General features: G+C 42.8%; 1 protein-coding gene across 1 annotated transcript in view; it reads right to left on the bottom strand.

Moving 5' to 3' along the window:
• The window catches only part of ANKRD55 (ankyrin repeat domain 55), a 95,681-nt gene that overhangs the window by 42,410 nt on the left and 38,197 nt on the right, over positions 1–15,074 (bottom strand). Inside the window, exon 5 of the mRNA XM_046672226.1 lies at positions 5,850–5,910. Within this exon, the coding sequence (XP_046528182.1) occupies positions 5,850–5,910 (61 nt within the window). The remainder of the gene's footprint in view (positions 1–5,849; positions 5,911–15,074) is intronic.

Genomic DNA, 15,074 nt, shown 5'->3' with positions numbered 1-15,074 from the left:
TCTTTTACATGCATCACAACTTCAAAATTGCAGTAGTCATTGGTCCCACCACTAAATCTTACTTAATGCATTAAAAGAAAAGCTTGCATATTACTATTACCAAGTTGTTCTTTAAAATATTTTGATAACTGTATTGCAATATCATTGGTTTCTTATGCAATCCTATGTATTTTATTTCATGTAATTTCAAACACTTTTCTGAGAAGGGATCCACAGGCGTCCATGTCATAGAAACAGATAGGACTCCTGCCCTAGAGTCTACAGAACATTTTTAAAAAGAATTTTTTTTGAGGAAGATTAGCCCTAAGCTAACTGCTGCCAATCCTCCTCTTTTCACTGAGAAAGACTGGCCCTGAGCTAACATCTGTGTCCCTCTTCCTCTACTTTATACGTGGGACGCCTGCCCACAGCATGGCTTGACAAGTGGTGCCATGTCCACACCCAGTGTCAGAACTGGTGAACCCCGGGCCCCCGAAGCGGAATGTGCACACTTAACCACTGCACCACCAGGCCAGCCCCTACAGGACATTTTTTGAAGACCTCAAATGATATAAAATCTTAATTTTTGGGGGCTGGCCGCGTGGCTGAGTGGTTAAGTTCGCGCACTCCACTGCAGGCGGCCCAGTGTTTCGTTGGTTTGAATCCTGGGCGCGGACATGGCACTGCTCATCAAACCACGCTGAGGCAGTGTCCCACATGCCACAACTAGAAGGACCCACAACAAAGAATATACAACTATGTACCGGGGGGCTTTGGGGAGAAAAAGGAAAAAAAAATAAAATCCTCTAAAAAAAAATCTTAATTTTTTTGAAAGTAGATTTTGGAAATAATTAAAAGTCACCTGGAGTCAAGTCTGGTAGATAAATGGTAATTGACTTGGGTCAACGAAACAAAGAGAAAGGGCCATGAAATAAAATAATATGACTTTTTCTTGAGTTTAATTAATTCTTTATCTATCTATTAATTATATATGGATATATATTTTGGGGGCCTCTACTTTGTGCAAGTTACTGAACTATATTCTAGGGATACAAAGTTGAGAAAGACGTGGTCTGCCTCTAGCAACTGATCGGGAGTGGGGATGGGAGAGAGACTGAAGCGAGGGCACCTAAGTAGTAGAGACTCCATTTTTTCAAGGTGTTTGTTTTTAGGGTAAAAATTCTGGTGCATTTAAAAAAAATTTGCTTTATTATTTTACCTTTTGCTAACTGTAGAGTAAAAAGTCTTCTAGAGTTGGGGACTGTTTCTTTGATTTTGCGTTTATAGTGCAAAATGTCTGCTTGTGGTTATATTTTAGGAATGCTGTGAGTAGATTTAGTGCTGAGAATTATACCCAAAGGATCACAACTATTTCTGCCACTTGGATTTATTTGCTCAGAATGCTGTTATAATGAAAGTTTGGATTGTCAGGCCACTCACAAAAATCCACTTCAATCAGAACATGCCTTAATCTAGGATGAACAATATATCCTAAATACCACGCATAACAGTGCTTCTCTGGATAAATGCATTAGTTCTAACCCAGATGCCAATAGCTCATAGCCCCTCTTGATGGGGCACTCTTCCTGTCAAAGCTAGAATGAGAGCAGGAGAGGTTAGATTCTAGGCGTTTAGCAACTTGTTAACTCCCTGTAGCTGCAAAAGATAAGTCTTTCTCTGTGTCCATGATTCCCCCAAGGTCCAGAAGAACAAAGGCACAAAGGCCAACCTGACCCATCTTGCCTTTCCCACAGTGTTCAACTCTGCAGGGCGGATAGCTTCTAAATAAGTCACTTTATAATTAGGCAGTGGGGTTAATGAAGCAGGAAAACCAACAGATCATTGGAATGGAACAAAGAGTTCAGAAATGAAACCACATATTAAAAAAAAAATCTTGTAACAAATTAAAAGAAAATTGAGCAAAATGTAGTTCTGTCCCTGGGAGTAGGGAAGGCCTTTTTTAAGAAGACACCAAAAGCAAAAGCAATAATGGACAAGAATGATCTTTTGACTATATCATATTTTAAATTTTCTGTAAAAGAAAATACGTCACGAACAGTACTAAAATAAGCAAGAGATTGTGAAAAAATATTTGCAATCCAACAGCAGACAGAGGATTAATGTTCAGAATATATAACAAACTCCTCTGAATCCATACAAAAATGACAAGTAATCCAACAGATGAATGGACAAAGGAAGTAAACAGGTAATTCACAAAAGAAGATATAAAAATGAGCATCTACCTATGAAATGGTGCTCAATCTCATTGGTTATCAAGGAAATACAAAGCAAAACAACAAGAAGAAATCCAACTATGGGAAAACAACAAGCACACTTTTATACTGTAGGTAAAGCTATACATTGATGTAGCCATTTTAGAGAACAATCAGGCATGTGTATTAAAAATAAAAATGTACACTCTCTACTACCCAGCAATTCTTCTATAGAAACGCTTGTTTAAAACACAAGGCTTGTACAAGAGCACTCTTTGGAGTAGTGTTTGCGATAGTGAAAAATTGGAGAAAACCTAAAGATCCATTCATGGGGGAATAGAAAATAAATGGAGGTATTTTCACAGTATAGAACACATTGAAACCATTAAAAGGAATGAGGAGCCAGATCTATAAGCATCAACATGGATAGAGCTGTAAGACACTTCTTGAGGGAAAAAACAAAGTTGCAGAACAGCAACATCGAGTGTGACACCTTTTATGTAATACTCCACAGTGTCTATGAATATATATAAAAGATTGGGAAAGAGATACATGAAACAGCGATTGCTTCGGGGTAAAGGGGTGAGGTGGAAGTAATCAGGGACTTCCTGGTATTACTTGTTATATTTAAATTTTTAACAATAAATGTGTTCGTTATTACTTACACAAGTAAAAACTAATACAAAAAGATTGTTTTAAGTTACTGAGCTCAGATCAGGACAGCCTCTAAAGTGATATTCACCTCGCTAATAGAAAGCAGTATTACGTTTTGTTTTACTTGAGCAGCTACAGAGAGAATTGTCTTCAGAAATGGACTTTTTTCTTCCTCTCTCCACTCTTTAGTTTCAGTTTATAACCTAATATATCTCTTAATGAAGTTAGATTTCCACTGATTGATCCTTTAGACTTGAACAATTATTGTGGTAAGCTTGGTAAGCCTTCAGTTATTCTTGGAAAATAAGTTCATTCAAACTATGTAGGGGTACACTTTGCTCTTTCTTGTTGTCATTAGGAAATTGAAATGTGCTAACTTTCCTTTTCCCTCTTTTGTCTTTGCTGTTTTTTGCTTCCCGTTATTTAGCAGACTTAGGTTGTGCCTGCACCTATGCTTTAACTGTTACCCCCTCATATATAATGGAGACTGCACTTGCTTGGAGCTCACTGGAAAAATGATTGAGGAGGAGCAAGAGTAGGCGATTGCTTGTTCAGAACACTGAGAAGCCAAATGCGGGAACTCCACCAAGGCAATGAATGAAAAAGAAAGCCTGGCTGCTCTTTCCATTTCAGAATTGTCCTTATTTCCCAATGGCAAAGAGCTTCTAGCCCTTGCAAATTTATATGGATTAGCTCACACTAGCAATGACATATATATATATATATATATATATATATATATATATATATATATATAAAACAAAAACCACCGGCAAGCATTAGCAGGGGGCTTCAGACAGGTTGCAGGCATGCTGCAACATGGCCCAAAGAGGAAGCTGTGACATTGGGTGGGAATGTCCTGTTCGAGCCCCCTACTCTCTGCACTTAAAAGCCAATGGGTCACAATGCTGCTCTAACAGCAGGAGGAACCTTCTCTGAGAGGTCACTTTGCGTGAGAAGGAACCGGAGACTTTTCCAATATTGACCACATCTCATCTGAAAAGTGTTACACTGACCACTGTGTCTATTTTCATTGTCTCCACCAGCCAGGACCCTCCCAGGGTGAGGAAGAATAGAGAGCCATCACTTTGCTGGAGAATATTCGTTCAGCTGAGGGGTAGACACAGTTGGAGTCTACGAGGGGAATTTAGCTTTAGGGCATGAATGACTGAATTTGCCCCCTTTCTAATAAGCCTGAGTTTGGGGGTAGGAGGTGGAGGTGGAGGAAGTGGTTGGCCACTTGCCCAAAGTCTAGAAGTTCATGATCAGCTGACACGAACTGCAACCACTCAAGCTCCCTGCTTTCACAACATGGGCAGAGTGACAGGAGTGTGCTTTCCAGTCGCCGGTTCTTGTTTTTAAAGCAGAAGTTTGAAACAGTGCAATCCTCTTTCTTCTGGGGTTTTGCTTTACACCACTGAAGACATGGGGAGTGAAAGCAGCGTGTGACCACCAAATCTGGGATGTGTCCAACCTCAGACACAGGCTGCGAAGCAGGGGCTTTTCGGTGTGCTCATCAATGCCAAGCCAGCTGGAAGGAGGCCTTTAATCAGAAGGCTCGAAAAGGACAAGGGTGGGGAACCAGGAGAAAAATGTGGTCCCAGCCCCTGTCAGGCAGCTCCCTCTCACTCCGTTGTCTATGGCCCCCTGGCTTCCTTGAAAACAATGTAATTTAGCATTTTGGGGCATATGCATTTTCAGTGCTATCAGATTTTCTTACAGACATTCTTAGTAGAGTGTAGCCAAACCAAGCATATATTTAGAAAAAATTCCATTAAAAACCAGGTATTAGGGGCCAGCCTGGTTGGCACAGAGGTTAAGTGTGCACATTCTGCTTTGATGGCCTGGGGTTCGCTGGGTTCGGATCCCGGCTGTGGACATGGCACTGCTTGGCAAGCCATGCTGTGGTAGGTGTCCCATGTATAAAGTAGAGGAAGATGGGCATGGATGTTAGCCCAGGGCCAGTCTTCCTCAGCAAAAAAGAAGAGGATTGGCAGTAGTTAGCTCAGGGCTAATCTTCCTCAAAAAAAAAGGACAAAAAAACCCCAGGTATTGAAATTGATGTTAAGAAGTTTGTTAAAGAAATCAGCCTAGGGCCTGCCCCGTGGCTGAGTGGTTAAGTTCACACGCTGGGCTTTGGCGGTCCAGGGTTTCACTGGTTTGGATCCTGGGCGCAGACATGGCACCACTCATCAAGCCATGCTGGGGTGGCATCCCACATAGCAGGACTAGAAGACCTACAAGTAGAACATATACAACTATGTACTGGGGAGCTGTGGGGAGAAGAAGAAGAAGAAGAAGAAAAAAAGATTGACAACAGATGTTAGCTCAGATGCCAATCTTTAAAAGAAAGATTCAAGATGGCTTGTGAAAATGTGCTCTGCTTTTTAAAAGAGGTAAGTAGATGATACAACGAGACCCTAAGCTACTCGGGGGCAGCTCTGCCTGGGTCTGATCCACCCTCCCTCAGGAATTTTGCTCAAGAGGGCTGCACCGTCTTCTTAGAAGCCTTGGACAGGACAGCATTTGCAACATGAAGGAAATGGCAATTGTCATCATTGGCATTAATAATGTGGCTGCTGGAGGAGGGAGCCTGGCATTATTATCTGTCATCTTTCACTCAAAGAGAGACCGTCGGCAGCCAGAGCTTGCCATTGAAGTTTCTGGGACTCGAGAAGACAGGAAAGAGTAATATTTATTTCTCAATGTCCAGACGGAAATTACAAAATTTCAGCGGTGTGATAAATGCTTAAGTACTTAATGCAACACATCCTTCCCTATTAGAAGCCATCCACAACCACGTGGTGGGTGGCGGGGTGGGGGTTTATAAATTTCTGCCTGAGGATTAATAGTGGAGATTAATACCTCTTAGGGTAGGAACACAAAAACGTGCTCCATCCCCTCCTTGCACCTTTCTGAGAGGAAGCACAGTGGTTCAGAAAAGCCCTTCCTCGCACCCTAACATGCACAATGGCCAACTCTACCTTGAGAGGGCAAGCTCACCTCATTGTCCTGGTGATTAATCTCGCTGAGATTTGACTGTTGCACCAAAACTGTTAGGAGCCTGTAAAGAAAAACAGGAGAAGTGGCTCAAACGAACAAAATCTGTATGAACACATTGGAAATGTGGTCCGTTGGAGGCTTCCAGATGAAGATGGGTGCTCTCCATCTATCTAGGGGAAAGATCCGTGGAAGGAAACCAGCATGATAAGTAAGAAGGTACCGGGGAGGAGGAGTACCTCTGTCTCCTCTTCTCCCACCTCCTCTCCAGCTTAGTGCTTCTGGAGGAGCCAAAGCGAGTGGAGAAAGTGAATCTTGGCTCATCTTATTCACCAGATCTGTGTTCCTATGCATACTCTTTAAGAACCAAAGTGATTATTTTTTATTCATTTTACATAAACTTTCATTTTACTCATTTTTATTCATTTTTATTCATTTTACATAAGCTTTCAGGCTGCCTCACCACTAGGTACACAAGTCATGCCTTTTAAATGTACAGATTATACCAGGAGGAAGTCAGGATTTACAACTTTGCTTATTCTTTGTAAAACATGCAAATATCTAAACATGAAATGACAGCAATCAGTGTGAAACAACTATCAATGATTCTCAAGTTCAAGTTCTTATCCCACTTGGGTCCCATACTTGGTGGACTGAGGTCAACACTCCATCTGTGGAAGAGAAACAGTTGAGTGTAGTGGTTAGGGGCCTAGACTCTGGAGTCAGATGGCCTGGGTTCACATCCCAGTCCCGCCACTGACCAGCTCTGTGATCGCAGGCAAGTAACTGAAGCTCTCTGTACCTAAGCTTCCTCATCTATAAAATAAGGGTAATAAAACGTGCCCACCTTACAGGTCAGTGTGAGGAGTAAACGAGTTACTAGGCATACAGCATTTAAAGCATGCCTGGCACACAGGAAGTGTTATTTCTATAAGACTTAACCTGAGAAGTTTTAACCCTGGCTCTATCTCAGAATGCCCTGGGAGATTTTTTTAAAACCACAGATACCTGGGCACTGTGTTTGGGGTTTCTGACTCAGTAGGTCTGGAGGGAAGCCCAACTTCTATAGTTTAAAAAAGCTGTTCAGCAAATTCTGGTGAACAGTCAGGTTTGGAAACCACTGAGAAACTTAGCGACTGAATTAGTCAATGGGCACTCATTGTTATGGACTGAATTGTGTTCCCCCTCCAAATTCGTATGTTGAAGCTCTAATACGCAGTGTCTCAGAAGGTGACTATATTTGGAGAATGGGCCTCTAAAGAGGTAATTAAGTTACAATGAAGCCTTGAGGGCGGGCCCTAATTCAATTCAACTGGTGCTCTTGTAAGAAAAGGAGATTAGGACATACAGAAACCCCAGGGGTGCGTGCTCACAGAGGAAAGACCACTTGAAGAGGCAGCAAGTGGGTGGCCATCTGCCAGCCAGAGAGGCCTCAGAGGACACCAACCCTGCAGGCACCTTGGTCTTGGACTTTCCAGCCTCTGGAACCATGAAAAAATAATTTCTGTTGTATATGCCGCCCAGTCTGTGGCATTTTGTGATGGCAGCCCCAGCAAACTAACATACTCTTCGAGATGACAAAGGATTGTCTACGGGAAGACAGTGAAGGAAATTTAGAAATTATTTTTGGGAGAGTTATCTGAAAAACGAAACGATTTAGCCTCCTCCCCAATCAGATTTTCATTTCCTCTCAGCTTAGATGGCATCTAAAGTCCTAAGTATTAAATTACTACCTGCAATGGAAGAAAAGAAAGAGGAACTAAGCATATTGGGTTAGCGGTAAATGTAATACAAGGGGAGCATAAATGGGCATGGCCTTCTAGTTATTTGCTGTGGAAGTGAAATAACCAGGAAGCCTAGGTTTAACTCTAGGCTTATCACTGCCTTTGGGGAGCCAGGATAATGCTGTGGTTTAATTCTGGCCTCACCGCTGCATGAGCTCTCTGAGCTTCTGTAATGGGGACCATAACAGTGGCAGTGGGGAGGACTGAATAAATATCAGATGTAAAGCTCTTCAAACATGGACTGTAAAGGACCAGTGCCTATAACCGCAAGGGGCACATCTCTTTTGTCCTTTCCGAATTCTAGAGTCCTTCCATCTGGTGGAATGATGCTACAAAAATAATTGCAATTTGGGTGACACTGTTTTTAATATTTAATATTTTCCCTTATAGCTGCTTTATGGGGGAAGGGTAATTGGTGACTGTCTTTCTTCTTTCTCTCTTTCCTCCCCCATGTCATCTTTCTCTCTCTTTCTCTGTCTCTATCTCAATACTGGCCATTGTTTCATCCCTACAGCTCATTTGGTCTGATGTGCTGGGGAAGAGTGGGAGGGAAAGGCAAGAGGTCAGTTGTGGGCCACTCTGGTTATCCTCAGCTAACCCTGAGCAGACTGAGATCATCTGTAGTTAGACAGGATCTTTTGGGGGAGTTCCAGAGCAGAGTGACCACTCTGAGGGATGCCAGGCTCTGACCAGATACAAATAGGGGTGGGGAGAGCAAGACCTCTTGTCACATTCTGAATGGGCCTCCAAAGGTCATGGGATGAGCCCTGTGCAAGATATGTCTCCATTTGTCTCTCAAATCCATTCTCTGCCCTGCAATGTCCTGCTCTGAGGCTGACCTCCAAGAACATCATCACCCAGGCTTCCTGGCCCTCTGACTTCCCATAGGGTTTGGCCAGTGGGAGAACTGGCAGGAGGAAGGAGGGAAGCTACTTTCCTTTCTGACAATGACTTTTTCCTCCACCAAAGGCCTCGGCTCCTGCCAGGTGGCCGTTCTCTGACAGCTACAGCTACAACTACAGCTATCTCCACAGCTCTCAGCAGGTTCCAATAACAGCACCCTCCTTGACCCTTGTGGCCTAGGGGTGGAACACTTTCCTTCTCGTTGGTGAGGGTGCAGGATTATATTACCATCTCTTGTTGGTTAATTTAAAATGGTCTATCATTCAACTTTCTTTAGTTACTTTTTAAAATATTCCATGTCTTCCCTATTATGACCCTAATTGATATATGCCAATCTATGTATTGCTTGATTCCACTTGATTCTTCAGTCTCTAAGACTCATCGATCTTCAAAGCTGGATACAAATTTATACAGAAATATTCCCTCTCTCTTTCTCTCTTATTTTATGACCACAAATGACCTGAGGTACTGCATTGCTTGCCAAGGCCATCACACATCGCCTTGGTGGTCCAGCCTGGACTAGCAGTCAGGTGTCTGGTTTCCAACCTGGTCCTCCATGCTATTTTGTCGTTTAGAGGTAATCCACAAGACACTTGTCCCACATCTGTCTTAATTACCAGAGGACTTGCAGACCTCTTAGTTTTGTTTTCTCAGAGTTCTTGTTTTGTGCTAAGGTGGCCCAGGAGTATAGTCATGTGTTGCTTAACGACAGTGCTACGTTCTGAAAACTCGTTAGGTGATTTTGCCATTGTGTGAACATCATAGAGTATACTGAAGGGGAACAAAATTTGTCAGCTCAAAATCTCTCTCTTTAACAAAAGGATTATTTTAAGCTGAGTATTTTTAAGAAACAAAAGCCTCAAAAAGCTTTTCTTGTTACCTCCCCTTTAACTCACTAAAAGAATTCAGACAAAAAAACCTGTCTCAGGAAGTGTCATCACCTTAGCATAACATGAACTAGGTGGTAGACAGGGAGGAACTGAGAAAAGCCTGTCTGTGGGGCTCCCTCTGTGTTCTTCTGTTTCTATGTGGCCAAACACTTGTTTTCCAAACGTTTGTTCCTTTTCACCTACCTGTGAATTGCCTTCCTTCCCTTTGAAGTCCCTGATTCTCCCCATCCCCAACGTTTTCTTTTGTCTTTAGCTGAGGAGGGTATTTAAGGTGAGGGCTTTGGCCATTTTGTTGAGTTACTCAGTTTTCCTGAGTTTATCCCATGTATACATGTTATTAAACTTTTTGTTTGTTTTTCTTCTGTTAATCTATCTCATATCAATTTAATTTTTAGACCAGCCAGAAGAACCTAGAAGGGTGAAGGAAAATTTCTTCCTCTCCTACAGTATTTACACAAACTTGGATGGTATAGCCTACTACACACCTAGGCTATATGGTACCAATCTTACAGACCACCACTGTACATGTGGTCTGTTGTTGATGGAAATGTCATCATGTAGTTCATGACTGTATTTCTCTCAAAACCCCAGCCCAATCTCCTATTAGCACCAGTTCAAACCATCCTGCTCTCAGATGCCCAGGCAGCAGCATAAGGCCCACCTCACCCCTGGTCCCAGGACAGTAGGCACAGCAGGAACATTCCTAGACAGGGAGCGTGGTGAATGAGAAGAACACCGATGCTGGGCCGGACTGCCTCCTTTGGAATCTCTGCTCCATCACCAACCAGCCAGTGACCTTGGGCAAGCTATGAAACTCTAAGTACCTACATTTTCTTATCTGCAAAATAGAGATAACAATAACACCTATTTCTTAAAAGATTCATCATGACTTTGAGTCAATGCATCCAAAGCAGTTAGAATGGACTTTATATGCCATAATAAATTCTATATAATGATTTTTTTAAAAGCTCCTACACTTTATATTTTGGGGTCCCCTGATTGCCATTAGGTGATTGGTAGGTCAGAGAGAGAACAGCTAGATGCATCTTGGCGAGCAGCTTATTTCCTTGAGCTTCTCTGCTTAGCTGGCCCCTTGGGCTCACAGCTCTGGAACTGGCCAGCCCAGGGATGAGTAGGAAAAAGGATCCCCAAGCCAGCCTCCTGTCCTCCTATCCCTGAAGCTGCCTGGATGTGAGAGTACGCTGTAGTGAAACATCCACCCACAGGTTAGAACGCATCACCTAATAACTAGAGAACAGGACCGCAGAGAAATGATTTCCTTCCTCCCTCTGGCTGTAGTCTAGGGTGATAAAAAGAGGCAGAGCTTCCGGCACTCTGGCAGGAAAAAAAAAAAATCTGCTGGTAACCATGGAGACCATGAAAAAGACCTTCAGAGAGCCCTGTGGCTGCTTTCAGAGGAAATCGCTGCTTGCCTTCCAACTCTAGCATGTGCAGCGTTGTACAAACACAACTCTGTGCTCTTTGGAGCTTTGTCTTAATGATTATGCCCCCTCTTTCACACGGGCACACTCTGAATGTTCCAGCCAAGGAAGCAAGAAAACCCATGGGGAGCTGAAAGAGAGAAAATTTGGACCTGCTGAGAAGCTGAGGGATCAAAGCAGGAAGGGGAATCGTGAGATGAAACTGCGCTTCTTTACTTTTGTCCATCCAACTTGCCTTCATGTTTATAATTATAAATCCCTCGTCCCTGCAGCAGCTTGCAGCCCCACTGTGCTGCAGCTTAGCCAAGACTGTATATTGGCACTGATTGGTTTGCTATCGAGTTGTTTCCATCAGAGAACAAAATTCCTCTGGAGACAAAGGGCTAACTGAAGTGTCCCTTTGGCTTATTTATAAGCAGCTTCAGTTTGAGGCTTCCCTCTGAATAGGCTCCAGTGAGAACTAATTGGAAGAAGCATGCTGTTTGGAAACCTAAGGGTTAATGGATTTTACAAGGAGTATGAATACCTGAGCAAAAGGCCAAAAAGCGGTCCGGTCCGTACAAGTGCTTACGATTAGGGGGAAATACAGATGTGTGTGCAAAGATAGGGAAGGGAGTTTCAGGGGAACTGAATGGCTGAGTTTGATGTTCACTGGGTTCTAAAGTCTAGCAGTGCTCTATGTCCCAGGGCCAATACAAAAGGAGCACTGCTCATACCCTGACGACCTTTGCAATAAAGGTGTGCGCAGGTCGGTGGGTGCAGGACTACATGTGCAGGCGCCTGTATGTGTGGACACACTTTTTGTGGACCTGTGTGTTCTAAGGTAAAGAAGGCCAGGGTGAGAGCTGGTGGGGTGGCAGTAGCAGGGTTTCATTCTTCAGCGCTGATCTATGGTGTTTCTTTATTTCTATCTTCCATCGTCATCACCATCAACACTATCACCAACACTTACTGAACACTGACAATTGACAGTGTTCAGTGCTCTCTACACATTTTCTCATTTACTTCTATGTAATTGCCAGTGAGGCAAGTGCTGTATTATCCCTACTTTCTAGAAGAGAGAGCTAGCTGAGCCTTGACATGTTAACTTGCCAAAGACAATAAAGTAGGCAAGAGATGGAGCCAAATTCAAACTCAGTCAGTCTGACTCCTGAGCTGGCACTCATGGCCACCCTTTATCACAATCCAAAAGGGATTTTAGGTAGTTTTCAGATACATATAGTAAAACAAGATTACAAGTGAAGAACCTAGGTAAAAAGAAAACAAGGGCAAGGTAAAGAAGGTGTAATCGTGGTCCTACATGTATGCTGGAGGTGGGACACAATTTGTGCTTTGAGTTTTCTAAACATACAAAGAAAGAAACACAATCATATGCCACACTGTCCACATAGTAAAAATGAAAAATAACTTCTTAGGAGAAGCACAGCATGCCTCCTTTAGAAGTTTTTCTTGTGGTTTCTCATAAAGGATTTTTGGATGCTGTAATGAACAAAATATTTCCTGACAATGAGACAATAAGGAGTTTTGTAAGGCTGTTTCTCATAAGGCCTCTCAGTGTAGGCCAAGGGCTTAATGACAAAATGTAGCCATTAAAATAAATTCTATGAGGTCCACAATGGTGAGAGCACAGCAGACCCATTGGGCAAGTTACTTATCTTCACACATGTATTAGGCAATTAATTATCTTCCTGGTGCCTCCATCTCCTCATCTATAAAATGGAGATAGAAATATTACCTACCACATGGAGGCGTGGTCAGGATTAGATGAGACAGTACATGGAAAGCATGCAGAACACGGTAAATAATCAGCACTGTTTGTCATCATGATTATTTTTGTAAGTGTAGACCTACATGCTTTAGTGGTCAGCAAAGCTGGCCGAAAATTGCGTCCACTTAGGAAAATGAAGCAGTCAAATAGGTTTGCATGGCCTAATAGAAAGTCACTCCCTTCTGCATTGTGGTTGTAGGATTAGGAAGTACCCACAAGTGGGACCAAGATTTTTTTCCCCAGAAAACAATTCTGAGTTCATGCTGACACACAAACCAATGGGCGACTGAAGCCCAACGTCTGTGCTACAGAGTACGACTTGGCTAGTTTCTGCTTGAAACAGTGAATGCAGATGTCATCAAAGTCTGCCATGGCCATAAACCTTCTCAATCAGGCAATGATAAAATCCCTAATTTTAAGCACTGCAATTCCATAGGGAATCCTTTAAGGTAAGCCAGTTTTGAAATGTTCTCTAAGTAACCAAACCAGATGATTTGCTATATGGTTATTAAGGTTTAACCAATTCACTTTTGGAGAACATTTATCAGAACCAATGATTTTGGTTTTGGAACAGTTAATCTTAACCTTTGGGTTTTACTAGTTACAGCAGCTTGCATTACCGTAACTAAAGCACGATTTTATCTTCCAGAATCAGCTAGGTCAATAAAATGATAGCATCAGCACACAGAAGGATGTTTATTTTTCTGGCTCCAGCTCTTCCAAAGGTGGTGTCTGGGTCATTACATACAATTTCTAGAGAAGGAGAAGCCACAACTCTGTTATCTCAGTTACAGTGATGTAATGTAGACACTAGTCTAGTGGCACTGCTGGGCATAATAAGAAATAGACTAAGTCCACAAGAGGGGAAGTACACTTGGATTGGTTTTCAATTTACTGCTGCATTGATTTCAGATGATGAGCCTAAGTGACTGACTAAATTGACCTTCAGTGTGATTTTGACTGACAAGGCTTAGTTCACCTTTCAGGTGCAATGGCTTGTTGACAAAGTCAGTTTTCACCAAATTCATGCCCCTCTTTCTTGGATTAGATTCATTGCTAGGAGGCGAATTCTTGGTCATGGACTATATTCCCTAGCGCTCCTTATACCCAAGTGTGGCCAAATGACTAGTGCTTTTTATGGAATGTGAGCAGAAGTGAATTTTGTCATTTGCAGGCTGAGATTTTAAAGAAATAAGTGGGCTTCTCTACACTCTTTCCCCATCTGCAGGCTGAACAAAGAGGATTCTGTGATCCTAGAGGATGGTGGAACCATAATACAGAAGAAGCTTGGGTCCATGAATCACCATATGGAGCAGAGTTCCCATCCAGGACCACCTACATTGGACTAAACTTCTAATGTGTTCAAACATTGAAGTTTTGGGTTTTAATTGTTTTTTTCGGGGGGAAGATTAGCCCTGAGATAACTACTGCCAGTCCTCCTCTTTTTGCTGAGGAAGCCTGGCCCTGAGCTAACATCCGTGCCCATCTTCCTCTACTTTATATGTGGGACGCCTACCACAGCATGGCGTGCCAAGCAGTGCCATGTCTGCACCCAGGATCCGAACTGGCAAACTGTGGGCCACCGAGAAGTGGAACGTGCGCATTTAACCACTGCGCCACCAGGTCGGCTCCAAGGGTTTTAATTGTTACAACAGCTATAATTACCCTAGTAACTACAGCAGGCATTTATATTCCAGAATCAGGTAGACTTTGAAATGACCACTGAGGCAGGTAAATCAAGGGAGAATAGTCTTAAAAGGCACATTTTAAACATATTTTCTAAAGATTACTCTTGGGAAACCAGTATGATTTTGTGACTAAATATTTTTGTGGGCTATCTAGAAAAGTCATTCTTTTTTTCCCCTAATACGTCAAAAGAGAGTCATCGCTTTATGATGTCTATTGATTGTTAGCTCTGGGCTTGCTGTTTCTTCTCTAAACTTCCTTGTTTTGTTGGGCTTTGAGTAAATCCTAGCTTTCTATTATTCCTGGATAGGATCCAATGATAATAAGAGGCCACACTCAGCTGGGAACAGTCCTGGAATTTCCCAAGTCCTTTTCTTTTAGTCTGAAACAGACTGAAATGAAGAAACCCTGTTACCTGTCAACCTGAAAGAGGCCCTGGTCTCCTCCAACCCCACAGATCTTTAGTTTTGTCCTGGATGCAGGGTATAGAGGACGAGGCACCAGAATGCACCTCCTGTGGTGCCGGCCTGCAGCCTGGCCCTGGGGAATGCTAAATTCCTGTCCAAGGCATGTTCTGGCCTGGCCCTGGGGAATACTAAATTCCTGTCTGAGGCATGTTCTGTGCAGCAGAGGTTAAGGAAGGGTCCAGAATGTTGCTGACTCCACAGTGGGAAATGCTGTTATCAGTTGCTCTGAGGGGTTTTCAAAAGATTGGAGACTGAGGCCATTTAGACACAGACGCTTGGTCTGGGCAA

This window comes from Equus quagga, chromosome 9, assembly GCF_021613505.1.
Source record: "Equus quagga isolate Etosha38 chromosome 9, UCLA_HA_Equagga_1.0, whole genome shotgun sequence".
NCBI lineage: Eukaryota > Metazoa > Chordata > Mammalia > Perissodactyla > Equidae > Equus > Equus quagga.
Note: the sequence above shows the minus strand (reverse complement) of the source record. Positions and strands in the feature narration are given on the sequence as shown.